Source organism: Electrophorus electricus, chromosome 20 (assembly GCF_041902795.1).
Source record: "Electrophorus electricus isolate QZ-2024a chromosome 20, ASM4190279v1, whole genome shotgun sequence".
NCBI lineage: Eukaryota > Metazoa > Chordata > Actinopteri > Gymnotiformes > Gymnotidae > Electrophorus > Electrophorus electricus.
In genome coordinates, this window is record NC_137516.1 from 14677713 (window position 1) to 14698541 (window position 20829).

Consider the following 20829-nt stretch of genomic DNA (forward strand, 5'->3'; position numbering starts at 1 on the left):
ACTATGCCTTACATGTAGGTCAGACTGCTTTTAGGTAGGTTTTATAGAATTATAAATAAATCATGAATCCTTCTTACAATTGCATAAACAAGGGCTTAAACACATATAAAACAGGTATTGCCTTACACAGTTTAATATCTCTATTTCTGTTTCTACAGTGTTTTAAAATATGGCAAAATCGCTGCCAGTACATCCACCATGTTTATATGGAAATGGAAAATAAATGAAATAAATCTTATGTGCCAAACAGTGCTTCTACGTTTACCTCCCTGCCAAGCTAAACCCCAGATCTAAACTCATTTGACTCCAACATTCAAATGCTCCTGGTGATGCATAGAACACACCTGATTAGCTAGATCAGGTGTGTTAGGTATTGCTTTGGAAAGTACTGTAGACGTCCAAAGTCGGTGCAAGGAGTTAAAACAATGCAAACAGCACCCTCTAGTGATCAAGACAATTACACGGGGTAGGGATTGACCGCTTTCAAAATCAGAGCAGAACAAGTTGAACATTAATTTTTTAGCACGCATGGCTATCCACTATATGGACTTCTTTCTGAGACAGGAAACATGAAGTTATAGAAAAATTCTGCCTTTAAGTAAAGGATGACCTGGGACTGGTATTCCTTTGCATTGTTTTTCCTTCGTGCCCCATAGAAGGAATTTGAATCTCCTGCGACTGTCTCACCTTGCACATGTAGTCTTAAGCTTAATAGTTAAAAAAAAAATAATCAAGCTTGTTGCCTATCAGCATAGATCTGTCGGGTTCCAAATAAACAAAATAAAGTCATTGTTTGACATTGTTTACTTTTATTTTTTATGGTTTAAATTTAAGCAATCATTCATTTGACTAGGGCTTTACAAGATCACCACACGTTTTTCTATAGTTACACATATGCATTATATGAAACATCATTTTTTTTTTTAAATCATACATTTAACATTAGCTGAAAGTCTAGTTTAGCTGCTGATATTAAACTCATATTCCACTCTATACGGAGCCCACACCCAACCAACGTGTCTTTTTTTGCTGAGGGGCATAATTTAACTCATACATTTATACTTCCTGTTAAAAGAGAAGGACACCACAAACCAGTGGACTATAAATCACAAGGTGGTGTCCTTAGAAGTGCAGTGCATTTCTCACAAACCCCCCACATTAAGGCTATAAAGATTCTGTTGCGGGGAAAATCTCAATGATCTCGCCAGTCTTGAGCTGTAAAGTCACCTGCTGCAGGCACCACCTGAAGAGAGTCAGGGAGGGAAAACTAATTTTAGTGCCACCTCAACGGGGACACGGTCTCGCGTTGATAAATTTGACAAGACCAAGAACAAGGTGTAGCGTCTACGATAAAGTGATCTCCAATTTCAATTCTTTCAAGCAGGCACATAGTATTACCAAAGTATTACCATTAGATGTGAATGAAACATGAAGGCAGCCTGTAGATCCAGTAACTCAGTGTGCACATACATTTTAAATCCACAGTGTATTCTGCTCATCTGCAGGGTATACACTTATCAGGATGTAATGGTTAGAGACATTTCCATCACATTTGATCTAAATCATCCTTTTGCAGTACTTTTCCCTCCTCAAGTACTGGATTTTGATCCGAGGTTTTGTTAAAGCACCCAGAAGCCAAGAACACGAGGCTGTGTGTGGAAGGAGACGCAGCAGTGTACCTGTTTAATAGAGCGTCCCTGGTGGAGGCTGTGTAGAGGTAACCCCCCATCTTTGATCCAGTCACTGGGATTTTCAGCTGCCAATCAGGTGCAAGAAATGAAGATCAGTAAATGTGACACCCATGCAAGCCATTCAGGTTTAGTTAAATGAACAGTTAAATTGACCAATTAGACACTGAACAGCATAGCCTCCAGTTCCACTTTCATTAATGAGGACATGATAATTGGTGGTTGCCAACTTTTAATCAATGTTAGTACTGATACATAAAATAGAACTTTAATATGAACTCCCAATAATAAGTAGGAATGCTGTGAGCTCATGCCATTTCTTTAAATTCTTTAAAAGAGGATGCATTTCCATCAAATTACTGTGCCTCCTTCCCTGCACATGGTTCTACAGCATGTTTCCAGTCATAACTATGACCTTTCTGCTTAATGAGCACAATTGGTATATGGAATGGCCAACACCTTCAGCATTATCAATGCTTTCATAAAAGGCATCTTCAGAGCCTGACCTGAGCACTGGTGTGGTCCACATGGTTGTGTCGATCAGACAAGTGGATGTTATGAACCTTCAGTGGTGGAGCTCCGAGGCTAGCCATAGCGGTGGAGTGGGTATTCAGGTGTTCCACAGCCAAACGATAGTACTCTGATTTAGCAAAGTTTTCTGGAAAGGGAGGAGAGGAGAAGGCGTCATTTCAGATCAGGGGTAGGCAAAGAGCCAACATGGAAGCAGGTTAACTTCAGCAGAGGCTTATACAACACAACTGATAAACTACTAAATAAATGGACTTGGGAGTGTAACTGCTCGGTTGGAATGAAAAAAGGGTCGACCATTTTTAGACAATATTAAAATGGATCATATGTAAGTGCTCCGTTTGGCCTCACCAAACTGATAGCAGTAATATGTTTGCCAATCAAAACACTCTGGCAACATGTGCACTGTGTTCGCAAGCTTTGCTGGTACAACTATAGAAATAAGAGAACCAAAACTGCCAGTTGAGGCCCCAAACCTATTTATCTTCCTCCAATAAATCTATCTGTGTGTCATTTTGGGAAATTGGCTTTCCAGACCACTCACTTTGCATGAGGTAGTACATCATGCCACAGCCTCCACCAGTAAACACAGTGACGAATATGGTCATCTGCTGCAGAAGGTGGGTGGAGGGGCCCATCCTGGGGAAAAAAAACACCCCACAGGCTCTGAATCGCTCTGCAAACCTGGAGGCATAGAGGTGTCTCAGTTAGTAAACATTCATGACAGTACAATTATAAAAAGACTGAACAAGTATGGCTTGTTTGGAAAGTTTACCAGGAGAAACCTGTTCTTTCTAAAAAGAACATGGCAGCATGCCTTAAATTGGCCATAATTTGGACATAATTCACAGTGCTATGTTAGGCAAAAACCAAACAAAGCAAATCAGCACAAACACCTCATACCAACTGTGGAGCACAGTAGTGCAGGGGTGATGACCTGGGCACCTTGCAGTCACTGAGTCAACCACAAACTCTTCTGTATACCAAAGTGTTCTTGAGTCAAATGTGAGTCCAATTATCCAACAGCTAAAGCTTGGCCGAAAACTGGGTCATGCAACAGGACAATAATCCCAAACACACCAGCAACAGAACGTCTGAAAAAGAAAAGAATCGAGGTGTTGCAGTGGCCCAGTCAAAGTCCAGACCTCAACCCAATTGAAATGCTGTGGCAGGACCTTAAGAGAGCTGTGCATAAATGAATGGCCTCAAACCTGAAGTAACTGAAGCAACATTGTAACGAATAGCAGGCCATTCATACAGAAAACGATTACTTCAAGTTATTGCTGCTGAAGTTGGTTCTACAAGCTTTTGATTCATGTTTTTCACACGTAGCTGAGGACTCTAGGGACTTACTGGTTGTCTTTGGCTTGTGGATTTTTCTGAAAAGGCACGATTACCGCTTCCCCCAAACAAGACTTGTTCACCAAAGGGTAAAATCTTTTCCTTTCACCTCTACTCCTATAGTGAGAAAAACGGCTAGTGTTTATCGTATATCGAAACGCACAAAGAGATAAGACCGTATGAGAAAGTACGATGAGGACGTAGGGGAGAGCTGTCACATACATCAGTAATGAAATAGCTAGTTGGCATGGTGGGTAGTTAACGTTACCTAAACTAATCCGGCAAGGTCATTTTCTGACATCGTAGATCGGCGTCCTATTAAGTGATACATCGTAACTGAGTGAAACGTAGCTACCCAGCCTAGGTCGTTAGCTAATTGTATACAAATCTAGAAACGTTTGAAGCGCTCTTTTTCAGTTGGATAAAATTGCAAGTATAAAAACATAAAAACGGACGCAATACCCGGCGCGCTTAAATTTTCATAAAGCTATTCTGACTTTGCTGACCATGAGCTGCATGGAAGCGGCCATATTTTTCTGAAACTCAAAAATTTTGTCCGCACATATACTGGCATTACTGGCATTTATGCACAAATACTGCAGTGCTTCCAGACTTTGAGTGCAACTGCAATAACTCAGTATAAAGCGAATAGTGCTGTTGCTTAAAAAATAGCACGGAATATTTCTAGCAGCATTGTGATTCTACCGACTTTTGGCCAATAAAATTATGTCAAAATAAAAGTCAGGTTTAAATAAACACTGAAAAAAAAAATGGGGGGGGGGGGGGGGGGTTAAAATTGGTTATAACCCGCAAATTGCCTAAAAACGCTTCAACCCACAAACAGTGAAAAGCAACTGTGTAAACTAAAATCACAAACCAATATGGCCTTCAACTACAGTTTTGCAATGGCACTTTATTGATATTGTCAGAGTGTTGTCAGAATGTAGGGCTACATTCATACTGCAGTTAAAAGTGGCCCAAATCCAATTTATTGCTCAAATTGTTTTTATTTATTTATTCAAAAAACAATTTCTAGTTCACAATATCTTTTAAATGTGGCCTATCTCCGACATTAGAACAGATCATGCACCTGAACTGACCCACATGCGCAACGGAACAGTGCTTCACGTGACACATTAATCTTGTTAGAATTTAAACCAACCATAGCAGCAACTAGTCTTATAATAATGAGGCCAGCTTCGAATTTAGCAACAAATTATAACAGGCTACAGGTTTTACAGCCTCAAATATGTTACACTATGGCTGCATTAATGTTCCCATTTTATCAATGAAAAACTACTGACTGAAATACTGTAATGCTTATTTCCAGAGCACGAGCTTCATTTATTCTTTTTGGGTTATATTCACATTCTGTGATCATTACTGAAAGAGCGCTAGCAAATCTATCTGTTATACTGGCAGCCCTACTAAATACAGCATGAACACCTGCCATAGGACACCAATATGCATTGGTTCTTTTTGAGTGTCATCTTGCCCTATGGAACTGAGTTAAGGGGTAGAGGTTGAAATTCTCTCCTGCGAAATGGGATAACCCTTCAAGAACCCAACATGTCTTCAGTGGATCATAGTTGAATGGCTTTTATATAAACAAACTCAGAGATTTTGCCGGAACTTTCCAATATGCTGTGCTCAGCTGTAGGTTTGCCACCTCTGGACACTATGACTGTATCCAAAACAATACTACAATACTACACATAGCAGAATGTTAACGAATGGATTGATAATATGGGTGTACTACTGTTAGGATACAAGTGTGGTAGTACACAGTTTTGGATACAACTCATGTTTCCATGTAAAAACTAATAGACAGATAAACATGCAAACAAACAATGAGGCACCACTGCTCATGACTAATTATGAATGGTGAGAAACTGTCCATGCATTTTATAAAGAATAAACGTTTAAAATTATTATTATAAAGCCTGCTTACATTGACATTTAAAGTTGTCTGTGCTTAAGATTACTCCCTCACCGACTCTTTCCCTGGCCACTAAAAAGAAGCTGTTCCTATTGTAGCTGTCCTCCTTGACTTTATACACTTTATGAATCTCATGCCTGAACAATGAATTTGTAGAGTTATGATTAAATAGACCAGATTATCTCCCTCTTTCTTTTGACTGAAAATCTTACATTATGTTTCATTTGTATTGGATTTTACTGCAGCTATCAGCTGTGTCTCTCCTTCAGTGAACGTTTTAAAGTCAGTACGTGACATTTTAAAGGTCAAACTGATCTGGAGCTCAGACTTGACAGTTTCAACTGAAAGTCTGTTTCTTTTATCAAATCATAAATCCTCCATTTTGCTAAACACATGTTCAGTATAAGCATTGCTGACTAGAACTAAAAAAGTATGACTCAGCAATTCAGTGGATCCATTTTCTTTGCTCATTCAATATGGTTACCTTCTGATACAGCTTTTGTTCATTAATATCCAGAGCAAGATTTCCTACTAAAAGCTCCAACGCCGACCACTGCACTGAACGTCCTTCATCAGGATGGAGACAGTCAACATGTGCAATGACAGAGAAATCAAAGTTAGCTTCAAGACACAGTGCTGTATTAATGCTCAAAGAATCTGTCTGCCAGTGTCCTCAAGTGTTCTTGTGGCAAAAGTGTTCTGACGTGTTTGATTTTGCTGCCGTAAAAGTTATTATTATGACTCAGCATGCTGAGTCAAATTCTTGCATTACTCTGTGCAGGAATAATAGAACAGACTCAGGAAGAAGAAGAATAAGAAAAAAACAGAAACAACCTAATTTGTTAATAATGTGTAAAAAAAATAATAACTTTGCTCAGCCCCAGCAGTGTTCGCTTGACAGGAACAAGTAATCAGAACAGAGAGAGTAAAATATTTTTATAACATTAGTCTTATTAGAATTTTGCATTTCAGTATCCAAAAATAACTATTTGGTCTTTTTAGAAGTTCTTGGTAACTTCGTTACACAGTGTAAGTAGTTCAATTCTGGATACAGAATGATCTTTAGCGTTTTAGGTTCAGAGAGCGATTAACGGGCTATTTTTCACTTCACCACCAGGTGTCAGGCTAAGCAAAGGAGCCGTATCAGTTGTTTATTTTTTACTATGCTATTGATTTTGCAAGTTTGCTAGTTAATTATCTACAATTGATTCAGAACTCTAAAGATTTTTAGTTACCTCTCAAAAGGACTCTATCCTACCGAATCAGTCAAAATCCAAAAACATATTAATCGCGAATGAGCTTCGAAATGGTGCGTAAAACAAGTAAGCAAACCAAAATAAATGGTGTTGGCAATATTTCTAATGCTTGTACCTTGTTCCGTTATTACATTGATTCATTAAAATCTATCTTTAGAATTGATTTGCTTTTTAATGCAAAGGGTAATATAGCAGACCTATATTAGGGTTGTTTTTTTTTTGTTTGTTTTTTGTTTTTCATTTTTCAGCATTTGACAGATACTCCTATCTAGAGCGACTTACATATAATTATAGGAAACCAAATACATTAGCAAAGATAGATTTTTGCTCACTAGAAACCCCCCAAAAAGTAATGTATGTCACATTTGACCCAATAATTGTAAGGTTTAGTAGATTAATTCATTGTGACTTAAATACTTCTGGAGATGAAATGAATCTTTAAAATAACGTGTTTTATCTATATTTTTGGTGACAAGGACACGAAAATACGAAATCTAAAAAAGAGGCATTTTGTAATAAATGTACGAAGAAGCTTATACTAAGCGATGAGTCGAACTTTTCTTTTCTTTAATACACTCTCAGAATTAGAAAGACTTTTTTTTTTTTCAAAAAGTATTTCTTAAGAAACAGGCCTAGTTTCTGTAATCGGGCATATCCACGTGACCGGAACAATGCGTCTTATCGACTCTTCCAAATTCCAAGAAGTTGCTCAGTTGTTGCTCAACGACATCGTTGTTTCACTGTTACCTCCGACGGTAGCTAAGGAAGGCTTTCTGTGGTAAGTGAGGACATACAGCGCTTACATCTGGAGATATGCAATGGCTATCCAGCATTTAGTTGTCCGAATTTTCCTAGTTACCCACGTCTTCGCGTTATGTTATTGATGCGTTATGCACGGACATGCAGTGTCTCGTTGCTTGCCCATATTTTTCCAAATACGTATTTTTTTGTAACGCCTAGTTTTGCACTTAATTTTCCAAGCCATAATAACGCATTTCTGCAGAAATACATTTTCACACGTAGCAATGTGTGGATTATTGTCATGTTGTATGATTATTGTCCTGTTTCAGTTTCTTATTCGTATTTCCTGCTCTGTCCTTCTTTTCCACACAATGCCCTGTACATGCAGATGCAAGCAACCACACAGCATTGTTTTATCATTCACAATAGGCACAGGTTGTCTTGATGTCATTTCACCACAAAACGTTGTTTCCCATGGGTTATCTTATTTTCATACATTCCACGGTTTTAAATAGAAAGGAATAAGTCCATTAGCTAAAGATCATATTGGTTCACCATGCAGACCACGGCACGAATGTTTATAGAAGCTCCAGGAGCAGTCTGGGTCAGATGTTTAGGCTTCGGTTTTCCTGCAGGAGAGAAGCTGCCTGCCCACTAATCTTGTGTTCTTGTCTGTAGGCAACATGTTTGGGGCCGTGGTGGTAGGCATTGGCATGGCAGGAAATGCAAGAATACAAGACATGCTTGCTCCTCTGCCCTCTAGCGTGGCAGAAAAATTCTCCATCAAGGGGTTTGTGTGCAGGTTAGTGTCTGACAAAAGATTCTCCACAACAGTTAAAAGTATATGGCCTTGTTACTATACAAATGTTCATTTTGATGTAAGTTGTAAAATATGGCAGTAGTCTAAACAGCACTAGGTGGAATCTGGAGGCTACCGTGCGCTAAATAAGCATTGGTGTCTTATCTGCAAACTGCCGGTGTGGCTGACGGACGATGCGTCTGTAATTACTAGGCTAGGTTTGAACACCTAACATGTCCGTGGCGATGTAACTCACTTCTTTAGCGAGTAGTCACGGAGCCCATCATTGTGGCACCAGGAACAGGAGGCTGATCGATTTCCAACCTGTAGGAGGACTCTGGGAGACAAGCAGGGGGTCCCACAGATCCCGCTGGAGGAGGCGCTGTGTAGGAGCGACATCCAGGTGGCCTTCGTGTGTACGGAAAACGCCAGCCACGAAGAACACATCCGGTAGGGTGGAATCGACATCAGTCCGCGTTGACCCCGGAGGTGTCGAAGTTAAAGGAACAGTTCAGCCAAAGATCAGCTTTAAAAAAATTTTTTACCTAAAGACCAAGACTTGAAGGTTAAGGATGTACACATGACTTCTGGTTTTCAGGCTTTCACCAGATCCAGTTGGATAACGCACCTAAACAGTAGTTTTTTATATGTTCATATGTAATGCAATGCTATTCAGGATGCGGACAGGAAAAAAAGGATAAAGTTAATTAGCATTTTACCGTATTCACAGTTTTAAGAAATTTATGAAATGCAAAATTATGGAATGGACCTGGTATGTCTTTGCATTAAATGACAAGATCAACAAGAAAGAGTCAGCAAAGAAATTTAGAATGAAATATGTAAATCCTTTATACACTCCTAATTGCATGCATTTTTTTTTTTTTTTTACATTTTATTCTTATAAAGACACTAACCCCTTAACCTTAGGACATTTTTGAAGACCCTGCAAAAAAGAGTGATTCTATTGGCCTAATTTCTTTTTTCCCTCAAGTGCACACTTGTACTACACACTTTTTGTACTGTTATACAAGTTGCTTGGTTGTTGTGAATAGTAAATTTAACTTCAGTAAATATTTGACAAAGTTAAAAAGTCAACCAGTCATACTTCATGTTTCTTTTATAAGAAAGCTTGACCAGTAGTGCCCACCAATCCCTTTCTGTCTCAGATGAACGTAATTTGTCATGAACGTGCCTTTATTGTAACGGTTCAGTCCATCTGGAACTTTACATGGCATTTTTATAAACAACGATAATCCATGATCTGTGAAGTTTGAATAACAAATTTAATTTTAATTCATTTAATGAAAATATTTTAAATAAAACTAAATACATTTATGTTCCCTTCATTTTTTTTTTTTTTTTTTTGAATAAGAAAAGCCATAAGATGTTGGAAAGTTTTAACCCACTTGAAAAATTAGAAAATTATTTCTAATTTTTTTCCATGCTGTGATGATTTTCAGTCAGATTAACACAATCCATGTTTCCGAAACCATATCACTGCAGCCGTCAACTCTGAAACTGCTTACTCAGTGTATGGTGCAGCTACTGGTCTTCTTTGTGCTGTTTCATTTCTGCTCAGGCGGTTTCTGGAGGAAGGGATGCATGTGTCTGTAGAGTACCCCATGACCCTTAGTTATACCGCTGCAGTTGACCTCTGTGACCTGGCTCAGCAGAAGGGTGAGTTGTCTCAACACTCACACTCGGAGTTAGAAGGTTGAGGTTAGATTTTAGGGAGGTTAAGCTGTGTGTGTGTGTGTGTGTGTGTGTCTGTGTGTGTGTGTGTTTGTTTGGGGCAGGGGGGGATTTCTGACATTTGCTATGGTGCCCAATCATGCTTTCTGAAAGTCTTAACACCATGCTAACATTATGTCCAACTTAATTAAAATTATGTTCAATTACCAGGACAGGTTTGGAATTGAACACTTTTGGGCAGTAGATCTCCAGATACAAGTGTGCATCTGTGCACCAGAGTGTGTAACAATGCACCAGAACCAAACCTAAATAGCCTTGATCACCATATCACCGTGTGTCTTTAGGTTTGGTTCTGCATGAGGAACATATAGAGCTCTTCACTCCTGACTTTAAACAGCTGAAGAAGGACATAGCTGGGAAAAAGCTGGAGGAGGGAAGTCTCCATTTCACAGGTGTGGGCAGAACAGTTGGTTGAAGGTGTCCCATCCGAGGGCATCTTAAATAAGACACAACCACTAGGGAAGATGATACTCAGTTTCCCCTCTTCTGCCCTGCTCATCCAGGAGGTCTCCTGAAACCCGGTTTCGGCTTTCCCTCATTTAGTGGCATCGCCCGTCTGACCTGGTTGGTCGAACTGTTTGGCGAGCTCACACTAAAGGCGGCAACGACAGTTGAGGATGAGGACAAGAAGCATATGAAGATGACAGCCCACTTTTTAACCAAGGATCAGAAGTAAGTTTGGTATTTCTCAGTCATGAGTTACTAAAGGTAAAGAGAAGATGACATCAGACCGTTAGCCTGGTTTATTTGAACACATTCTAACAAGTCACTTGTTGAACACTGACATTGTCAGTAAAAGATGCTATTTCAAAAATTAACCCAGCATGATGTACAACCTTGCTGAATCACAGGCTAAATTGTGGAGGATTTTTTTGAACAAGTACTACATAGATATTTCTAGCATTTAGCAGATGCTCTCGTCTAGTGACTTAAAACAGTGTTGTATCCATGGAAGAAATGTTTATGACTGGGTGTCAGTATTGAGGCATGTCCTCCTCGTCTCTTGAGAGGCGGCAGGTGAAGACGCACGTTGAGGTACGCGGTCTATTTCTGTAGGCAAGCGCCAGGGTTTGAAATCCGATGCTGGCAACTACAGGCAGCTAGTCCAGGGAACACAGCAGTGGAGTGAGATGCGTGTACTTGTAATGACTGATTGTGGGTCATGCAGCTTCATTCATTTTTGTTTAAAAAATATTTGTTGTATACATCACTCCACCCCCACCCCACAGGCCTCTGACCTGGGTCGAGGAGAGGGGCGAAGGGTTGGGCCGGGCCAAGCGCGTGCACCTGCGCTTCGACTCGTGCACGGTGACTGAGCTGCCCGCCGGCCAGAGGGAGCCTGTGGGCCTCTTCATGCAGGACCTGGTGCTGTTCGGCCGCAAGCTGCAGGGAGACGTGCCGCCCGAGGAGCTGCAGGCGGAGCGGGTCCGGATCCTCCACTGCCTGAGGCTGGCCGACGGCATCCGGCAGCTGTGCCACAGATAGCTGCCCTGAGACACTCTCTCACTGAGGTCGGGGGGGGGTGGGGGTGGGGGGGGGGGGGGGTAAATGGGGTGGAGGGTCCGCTCATTTTGGATTAGTGTGGCTGCACTGGTGTCTGCGACATGAATTGAATAAAAATGAACAGAGAATTTAAGGAGTCATTCTTTGTGGAATGCTTGCAGTCTTTGTGGGGTGTGGTTTTTGCTTTACTCTAAACAGTACAGATTTGAATCCAGAGTGGCTGGGCATTTCTCATTTGTGTGGTATCACTTCTCTTAGTATCGGTTTGTTGCATCACAATCTTAGTGCTACCGTCATTATTCATTTGGAGGCATCAGGTGTGTGGAAGGGAGATATCTGGTGGGTGTTTTCTAGAGAAATGTCTTATCTGTGAAAAATAATTTGGTCTCAGACCATCCTGGCTTGCGTTAGAAATGTACAACAACCCGTGAGTCAGAAAATGCCTCTTCCAACATATCAGTAATGACTCTTGGATCTTTAGCAAATTGTAAATGACTTTTGCCTTGTATTTACACACGTAGCGATTAGAGCTCAACACGATGGCTTTGTTAATCAAGACAGGCACATGCCTGCTTGAAACCACTGGCTGTTTAAGATTCAAGCATTTCAAATAAAATTTTAATTTATAAATTACATGAATTTCAGTTCATACTTAAGTTGAATGAAGTGAAACCAGTATCGGCAGCTAAAAATGGAACTCTAAGGACAAAGTAAGGTTGTGCCTTTGAAAACAGCATGTCAGATAAAATATACACAAAAGGGAAGTTAACATTTTAGAAAATCTTTCTCTAGTAATGTTTCTGTTTTTCATATTTACTAAACATGGTTGCCATTTTTTAAACAGGTTAGCAGGACTTCTGGAATTGGGTTTGATGACATAAACAGTAATATCAAGTACTTACACAAGCAAAGCCATATTTGTTGCTACTGAATCTGTCTTAAGCATACACAATTTTTAAAAAAATGACCCGATAAATGTCCATGAGCTTGACCCTGTATTTAGGCCACTGAGAAAACAACCTTCTATCTTTAATATCAAACATACAATATAGTCTCACCCTCTACAGTTATATTTGTAAGTGACTTGAACGTTTTCTTTACTCAGAAGCTGTTCTTTCCTCTTAGGGCCACCTTCTACAAGGAAGCCCAAACACATGTGCCCAAACCTATAAGCAGTGGACCTGCAACATACCAAATTGCTGAGCGTCAAAACATTAGTCACTCATTCAACAGATATAAAACATTCAAATCACTTCCTTTGTGCATATCTGACCATAGTACTGTTCCATTTAGAAAAGATGACTCTGTATTTGTGCATGACACTTCAAAGGGTCGACTGGCTCTGATGGAGACCAGCACGGCGGTTTATATTCCTTTGACAGGTTCAACTTCTCTGGTTTCCTCCAAGAGAATTTCAGATAATACAAAAATACCTTCCATAAACTGAGGATAATAATGTCGAGCGTTCTACGAAATAAAAGGGCTACTCACAAATCAAAATGCCAAATTAAGGATAACAGCATGTTAAAAGAAAAGGCAGTAGCTGAAGTGGGACGCGAGGTTGTCTGTCAACCCAGCCATGAAGTCCTGCAATGACAGCAGAACAGCAGAGGGTGGTAGGACTGACGGGATTCGTGTGGGAGTTTAAGTGGTTCATCAGCAATGGCAAGGGGACGGAGTGCAGGATCCAGTAAAGCATCACATTCTGGAATGCATCAAAACTCAGAGAGCGCACCCACAGCTCCCGCAGCATCCACTGAGATCTTGCGGCACTCCAGCCATCTTCTCAAATCAGCCCTCCTCGCTCACACCAATTATAAAAATTCCAAAAAGGGAAAGAAGAAAAACGAACAAAAAGTACAGACACAAAACACAAATGACCTCGGTTAATTTACTATAGCATGCAAATAATCTCAGACCGCGACAGCCATCTTAAAGCGCTGCAGTCTGATCGGTCTGTTGTGTTTGCACGTCCCCTGTGGCCCAAAATGTGGGCAGGTTCGTGGAACTGAGGGGAGAGCGAAGCTGGACTGAAGAAGAGGAAGGCTCATGTAGTCCTCACATCACTCTCACGTGGACTTCTGTTTGTAGTGGAGAGTCAGATCTCCACCGCTTTTCCAGATAAAATGTTTCACTGTCCTCAGATCCATATTTGGATCCAAAACCTGGAAGGAACCCCAAAAATGAGCAGTCAAGTACTTTAGAGCAGCCAGCCAAATTGTTCCTGCTGCACAACACCACAAATGCCCCAAGAGGTCAAAAGCAAAACAGTGGTAATGTGTCTGCTCTGAGCTTTACTACAAACAATCTAGAGCTGGTTACGGAAATTCAAACCAGCAGACGATGACTGGGTGAACTCGGACTTAAACCACATTTCCAAAGTTTGATTAAGTCGTTAAGCATTCTTCCGAAAAAGGGTAAAAGATTTTACATTTAAATATTTCAATCTTCAGAGAAGGAACGAAGAGCATGTGTGTGATTGCGGCCACACCTGATCCTGACACATGAGCTCAATCTTCTCCTCGGCCACTGCCGCCACGTCTTCATCCTTCTCCTGCTCGCCAGGCTTCTCGGCGGAGCCCGACGAGACGGCAGCCTGCGACTCGGCGTCCAGGTTGATGATCTTCTCGTAGACGTGCTCCATCACCTTCCTCACCTGGAGCATGTCGCTGGCCGACAGGCGGTCCCTACAAACGCGAGGCGGTAGTTACCGCGACATGCCCACCCCGCTTTGGTCACTACAGCGGCCTCCATCTGATCAGGCATAATTACTCTGACTGGCTAAAGGAGACGTAGGCTGACTGGTGTAACGCAATCACTTTTGCACACATACACTCTTAAGAATCTGCGTGGTACCATAATGCCCTGGGCACAGAAGTGGGCCTTACTTCTTGAGCGTTTTTGCACCGGACGACGAGTGGGGCTGCAGGTAGAATGGGATCTTGTTGAACTTGGGCATGTTTTTCTACAGCAAAAGGAAAAGGGAGTAAAACCATCGGAATGTTGCTGGAAAGGCAAATGGCATGGATCAGCAAACATGGCCTTGAATCCCAATTTAAGGTGAGAAGGAGCACTTACGTCGACGGTAATGTCAATGACCCACTGCGGAACCGTTTCATTCAGCAGCATAGACTCGGTCTCTCCTCCTGAATCTCGACATAATAACCTACACGACGGCAAGCCGACAGACAACCACAGGTCAGTTGTCACTACTGGATATCTGTTTTTGCTTTTGGCCACCTAGTTGGCTTTTATGCTGTTACTTAAAGGCAAGGAGTACTGAAGCCAAAGCTTGCCATCTTGGGTTTCCAGGACCAGAGGAGTTTCACCTGAACAGCGTCCTTCCACCTGCCTCGCCGAAGATCACCGGGGTGTGTGGAGGCACCTGGAAGTAGCCGTTGCCTTTCTGCACCCTGCTCTCCTGTTCCCCGTTTACTGCTGCACACGAGAAGAAAGGTCACCGTTAGAATGAGAATCCCTCCCATGTAGCCAGTAGGCGTGTCCCAATGGGGACCGGGGGGGGCTCACCATGGTTAACCTCGCCCTCCTCCTCTTCCATGGGGTTGATGTGTGTCCGTGGCCAGAACTCCAGCAAAGCCTGCAGCAGCAGACCACCCAGATTTACTGGACAAAAACAAAAACAACAACAACACGGTGTGAATGTACACGCTTAATGCATCAATTAGCAAGTCTTTTGCAAGTTTGACTGCGCTTTCGTCCTTCAGAATGTGGGCGGAGTCAGCTACGCAATGAGTGCAGAGAAAACGGCTTACGCTTGGGGTCTGAGCCATCGGGACTCGTGAAACCTGCATCTTTAGCGGACACCCACGCAGCAAAGCAGTCGCTCTCATCCAAGGTGATGGTCAACATCTACAAAACAGCAGAAACCCTGGAGTCGGCGGCTGAACCGTTGACCCTTCATCTCTGAAGCAGCAGTTGTCACAGCAACCACGGTATGCCACGAACCCCCATTTGAAACTCACCCCTGTTTTAAGGTCGACCGAAAACCAGTTAGGAACATAGACCATCTTGAAATGCTTTTTTATCTCTTCATCAAATTCCACTTTGCCCAGGTCTTCTCCTTTACATGCCTAAAAAAAGTAAAAATAAATTTTAAAAATGTAGAAACCCAAAATGAGAGCAGGTAGAGTCACAGTACTCAGTTCTTCTCTGCATCCATAGCAGCTGATTCTACCCACTATCGGTTCTAACCTTTAGAACATCCCAGAATGCCACATTGTTGTTGGTGTCTTTGGTAAGGATGTGTCTCTTGTCGTTCAGGATGTGACACTGAATTATGCTGGCGCCCCCTGCAAGCGATAACAAATGACCTGAAAAATCATTGAAAAGGACTAAAAGGTATGGCGTGCTGGCCTGAGGGGTAAAATACCCCAACAGTACTTACCTAAATCTGAAATTTTTAGCAAAGAAATAAAAGAGGAAAAATATATAAAATGACAAACAAAAAAAGGGCCAAATATGAGAGTGTATTACTGTGCAGGCAAGAGCAAGGATTAGATTACCGATGTGCACTTTGACCCTTAATGATTTTACCAGCCCTGCTCCTCAGTGGAATCCCAGTTGCCTGGGAGACAGGGACGGTATCGATGTGGCGTAGTATGGCGTGCATTCTTGAACATGGTGCTGTTCAATGATGTCTCATCGCTTCGCATCTTTCCTATTCGGATACACCCTATTCGAGTCTGTATGCATATCATTATTCCCCTATACATAAACTGAACTCTCCAAACCAATGAAGGAGCAGGAAAGATCCTGCTTCCTGCAAGAGATGCAGGACACAGGAAAGGGTGTGCGGGGCCCCCAGGTAAGATGTCAACTCTCCAGGTTCAAGCCATACCTGACTTGTATGGCTTACTGATAATATATTTAGCAGTAAGTCATACCGTCATGACCGCACATCCAACCAGGGTTACCGGTAAGAAATAAAGGTAGGTACTGTTAGGGTATTTTAAATACTCAAGTCGGGTAGCAATGCCTTTAGTCCTTTTCACAACCACCCACCTTTCGAGGGAGGCTTTCCTTCCTCCAAATTAGCAGAGAAGGTCTCGCTGTTGCTTTCTCCGACAGGAGGTGGCATACAGTGGGTGGGGTAATAACATGAGCGGGGCTTACCTTTAATGGCCTGCTCGGGCTGCGTGCACAACGGCGTGAGGGGGGCGCTGCAGTCGTTGTCGTAGTCCCCAGACGCTCTAAAGTTATGCATTCCCTTTAGAGACTGGCGATAAAGTGAAAAATGAAAAAGTGAAAGCACAAGCTAAGATTCGATATGATTTTTGTCTAAGCACTTACTTAATGCTCGGACGACATGGAGGAACTACTAGTTGTAACAGAAGCAAAGTTCGTTCATACCCATTTGTTTACAGAAGATTTAGTCGTGGAAACCCAAACGGCGGGAGGAGGATCTGCTGAGCGGTCCAGCTCCATCTGAGCATGGAGGAAAAGGAAAATAAATAAATAAATAAATAAATAAATAAATAAATAAATAAATAGAGAGATCAATACAGCAACACCACCCGGGTGAATAAGGGCCATTTGAAAAATCCATCTAGCGGCAAGACATCAGAATAAGAACCAGCACTTCAAAAAATATCTGATGTGAATAGAGAAACATGAAGCGCGCTCCTCTATAAACCTTTTTTCTGACCACACACTGAGTGCATTTAAGCTTGCCGCTAAAATTTCTACCTGAACGCAGCTGATCCAGATGGCAAACAGCCGGTGGCCAAAGTAAAGGACGTTCCACCCCAGTAAAGGGTCTCAGTCCCACTCACTCTCAGAACGGGGGCCTTCTCTTCGCATATAAGTGCACGGATGTCTGGGTTGCGCAGGTCCGTGCAGTATATCTTGCGGTCGCGACCCCCGGAGTAGACGTGCGTGAAGGCCTCGTTAGCCTGCAAGGCCCACACGCCTTCATCGTGCACGCGGTACGTGGCGATGCAGCGCTGCTGACCCAGTGACCACAGCCGGATGGTGCCATCCGAGCTTCCCGACAGGCACTGTGCAGGTGGGCAGAGCAAGCGTGCCCTGGTCATCATTTTAAACAAATCCCAGACTTCAAGGAATGGCTAAGGTGTTCAAAATGAATCAGGTCTCGAAGAAGGGCTGTTAGCCTTATGTAAATGAATGCAGGCCTACTAAAACACCTGCCATCAGATGGAAATATTAGTGCTTTGGGATGTGTGTACCTGAGTGCCATCCCTGTTCAGTAACAACGACTTCACGTTGTCCGTGTGGCCCTTCAGCTTCATCAGCTTGGCACACGTGCGTGGATCCCAAACCCGCAGGACCTACCAAAAAAGAGAGGCGTGCAGGAGACGTAGCCACATGAACCCACCATTTTCCTATCAGGCCGTATTTTAAAGGGCAACTTTTCAGCAATTGTGAAAACCATTACAGTCATCACACAACCTACTTCTATGCCATGGTTGGCTAGATTAGTCATACTGAAGTGTGTACAATTTCCTATATAGAAAACACAGTAAAGTTTAGAACAATTCTAACAGCAGTGTTTCTCTATGCATGGTCACTTCTGGCAAGCAGTGGGGCTAAACCCAACATGTTAACAAGGCTAACAATTAGTTAGCATAATCTCATCTGCACAGCGTCATTGCAAACACTTTTCATTCATCAACGGCAACACTAGCATTCTAAAACACCAAGTCTTCTTTAAGATGAGATTTAATATAGGTTGGGGAAATACTCCTAAGGTAAGGGCACCCCTCTGACCTTCTCTGTGGAACCTGAGACGATGACGGTGCCCAGCTGGTTCATAGCCAGGCTGTAGATAGAGTCTTTATTCCCACTCAGTGAGGAGGCTGTTGCACAAAACAACGGGACCAATCAGCACCGCATCCTGACGTCTCTGAGATGAATGCTACTCTTTATAATTACCTACTTCCTACCTATGTAATAAACTAATGGATAACATATGGTAAACAGGACAAAATATCATTTTACATGGTACAAAATTAAAATCTGCTCGTTGTACTTTTTTAAGATGCGAAGCACCTCGTGGATCTGGCTTGCTACTCACTCACATTTAACATAATTTGCCACAAGGGGATGATGTTAGTGATGAAATAGCTTTGGTGGTTCGCATGGGCGACGCTGTGTCTCCTAAATGTGAGTAATTCAACTGGATGAAGTCATTCTGAAATGACTGACTCACTGGTGACGGTGTTGTTTGAGGCGGTAAGTGCTGTTAATGTGTTAACGTCCCAGAGGAAGATTTGTCTGTCCAGCCCTGCAGACGCCACAAGCTCCTTGTCTTTTGCATAAGCCAGTGCTTTGACATAGTCCTGAGACACAACACAACTGCTGTTACCACCACCATCATCATCATCAAACATAACAGATCATAAAAGCAAGTGATTTAGATTTAAATCATGTTATAATTGAGCCAACAAAACAGATTAAACATTCTACCTTGTGTGTTCTTAATGTTGACATGCAGAACCCCTTGTGTGCATTCCAAACTTTAACTGTTGTGTCCGATGAAGCTGATATCACTAAGGAAAAGGAGGAGACAGCCCGGGTCTGAGAAACAACTGGTTAACTTGTGACTATGTCCGTCAGATAAGACCAAATGGAACATGCCCAAAACTTACATGTCTTTCCATTACAGCACAGTACTATGTCATTCACCCAGTCAGTGTGGTGCTCCATCGAAGCTATGTAGGGATCCTGCTGTAAAACACAGCAGTTACTCACTTCCAGGATGGCAAAAAATTACTTGCACAGACCCTGAACAATATATTTTGTCAACTATTGTCACAGCCTTTAGTAGAATATATGGTGCACTGAAAACAAATGTAGCAACAATGAAGATCAAATGAGCATATATTTTAAAATAGTTCTGCACCGTTTCACAAATCCTCTGCCAGATCAGTCTCCCCTGTCTTTTGTCATATCACAGTTGCACCAAGTTGCTTACATTCAAATTAATGGTGCGGGACCACAAAACCCAACCGCGTCTAATTTAAGCAGCTTTTAACGGAGTACGTGATACTCAGCATTAACATAAAATAAAAATCGGAGAGTACTTTGTGCTGATTAACGCTCCATATCCTGATGATGGAATCCCTGCCAGCAGTGAAGAGCCTGTTCAGGGCTGGATCCAGCTGAAGCGCGTTCACCCCATTGCGATTGTACTTCTCAACCTCGTCCCTTATAACATAAGAAACCTAAGCACGGAAACACAAAACGCGTCTTCAATCCGCTGCTGAATGATTGTTTGTAATGTGTCGTGAGACGTGTTCCTATATATCCACTATATGCATGTCCTCCGCATCTTTGCTTTCGATTGACTGTTGTCGTACCAATGCATATGTGATGCAAACCTGCGGCGGAACGCCAACAATATTTTTTTACGGTGATATGCATCCTTGATGACTCCCAAACCAATAAACCCGCTGTTCAACTTGTAGGTCTTCCATTTAAATATGCTACCTGTTGTAATATATTAGCAAGCTAGCTTGTCTCGCTTGAAGATGAAATACAAAAGCTAAGGAAAGTAGCGTAACTTGAAATGTAATTAAGGGTTATTTTGCTGATGTCAAGTTAGCGGACCCCATCTTCGTAATCCCACTGGTCAAGATATTGCACTAGCCAACGGACCAGGTTGGCTATCTGGCTAGTTACCATCGCAACAGAAACTTGTACATAGACTGAAGTGTTTAGCAGTCCACAAAGGCATTAGCTGGTTAGCTATCTACCCAAGAACTTGATTTCGAAAGCATGTTGACAACACATTAGCTAAGGTTAGGGAAGGGAAGCGGGTTAGCATAATATGCATTACGAACTAGCGATGCTGGCCAGCTAGCATGACGGCAGCGACAAGTTACCAGCAGCACTTGCTTTAGCTATGCACAGGTTTATGGACACGTGGGCATGTCCGTTTAAAAAGGATGAAAGTTTAAAGGGCTTCAGTATATTATTCAGCACAGATGCAAATCTGAGGCAAAACGCTAAGCAACAGTACCTGGACTTTCCTCCGTCCAGCAGCGTTTTGTCTATGGTGGGTCGCCATCTTTCATGTTGACAGTCAACCACAACGTCACATCCAGACGTGATTAAACACGACTTCCTGTTCATTGAAACCTTTATATCGTTATATAAAAGCAAACTACTAATAAATGTTTAGAAAAGCAGTAGTGACTCGTGGCGTTTTGGAGCAAGTTAAATGTCTCCACACGAACAAGGTTTTTGTTTTGTTTTGTTTTTTAATTGAACACAATATTTAACAGATGGAAAAATTCATCA

The 20829-nt window shown here is 42.1% G+C and overlaps 3 protein-coding genes across 9 annotated transcripts; 1 reads left to right on the forward strand and 2 right to left on the reverse strand.

Annotated features, from left to right (window-relative positions):
• Positions 1–789: 789 nt before the first annotated feature.
• Positions 790–8612, reverse strand: coa1 (cytochrome C oxidase assembly factor 1). Of its 3 annotated transcripts, XM_081703348.1 has the most exons (8): positions 8549–8612; positions 5981–6063; positions 3570–3674; positions 3120–3310; positions 2761–2900; positions 2195–2346; positions 1680–1756; positions 790–1243 (listed from the first exon to the last, which is right to left on the reverse strand). In XM_081703348.1, the coding sequence occupies exons 5-8, from the start codon at positions 2852–2854 to the stop codon at positions 1165–1167; spliced, it is 402 nt and encodes a 133-aa protein (XP_081559474.1). In that variant the 5' UTR covers positions 2855–2900; positions 3120–3310; positions 3570–3674; positions 5981–6063; positions 8549–8612; the 3' UTR covers positions 790–1164. The 3 variants fall into 3 exon arrangements, with proteins under 3 accessions (XP_081559474.1, XP_026876839.2, XP_081559473.1); XM_027021038.3 differs by lacking the exons at positions 5981–6063; positions 8549–8612 and adding an exon at positions 3826–4255; XM_081703347.1 differs by lacking the exons at positions 5981–6063; positions 8549–8612 and adding an exon at positions 3780–4255.
• blvra (biliverdin reductase A) lies at positions 3511–12180 on the forward strand. 3 transcript variants are annotated; one of them, XM_081703345.1, is made up of 7 exons: positions 3511–3646; positions 8172–8295; positions 8623–8742; positions 9872–9969; positions 10329–10436; positions 10548–10716; positions 11274–12180. In XM_081703345.1, exons 2-7 carry the CDS (start codon positions 8177–8179, stop codon positions 11527–11529), a joined length of 870 nt encoding a protein of 289 aa, XP_081559471.1. In that variant the 5' UTR covers positions 3511–3646; positions 8172–8176; the 3' UTR covers positions 11530–12180. The 3 variants fall into 3 exon arrangements, with proteins under 3 accessions (XP_081559471.1, XP_026876836.2, XP_081559472.1); XM_027021035.3 differs by lacking the exon at positions 3511–3646 and adding an exon at positions 7392–7530; XM_081703346.1 differs by lacking the exons at positions 3511–3646; positions 8623–8742 and adding an exon at positions 7392–7530.
• wdr48b (WD repeat domain 48b) lies at positions 12152–20703 on the reverse strand. Of its 3 annotated transcripts, none has more exons than XM_081703342.1 (19): positions 20549–20703; positions 19611–19751; positions 19176–19251; positions 18994–19076; positions 18737–18866; positions 18295–18383; positions 17754–17855; positions 17340–17564; positions 16918–16992; positions 16681–16783; positions 15760–15857; positions 15531–15638; positions 15321–15417; positions 15076–15171; positions 14877–14985; positions 14626–14713; positions 14436–14512; positions 14039–14234; positions 12152–13712 (listed from the first exon to the last, which is right to left on the reverse strand). In XM_081703342.1, the coding sequence occupies exons 1-19, from the start codon at positions 20594–20596 to the stop codon at positions 13617–13619; spliced, it is 2037 nt and encodes a 678-aa protein (XP_081559468.1). In that variant the 5' UTR covers positions 20597–20703; the 3' UTR covers positions 12152–13616. The 3 variants fall into 3 exon arrangements, with proteins under 3 accessions (XP_081559468.1, XP_026876835.3, XP_081559469.1); XM_027021034.3 differs by having other exon boundaries at positions 19176–19254; XM_081703343.1 differs by lacking the exon at positions 17340–17564 and having other exon boundaries at positions 19176–19254.
• Positions 20704–20829: the final 126 nt, after the last annotated feature.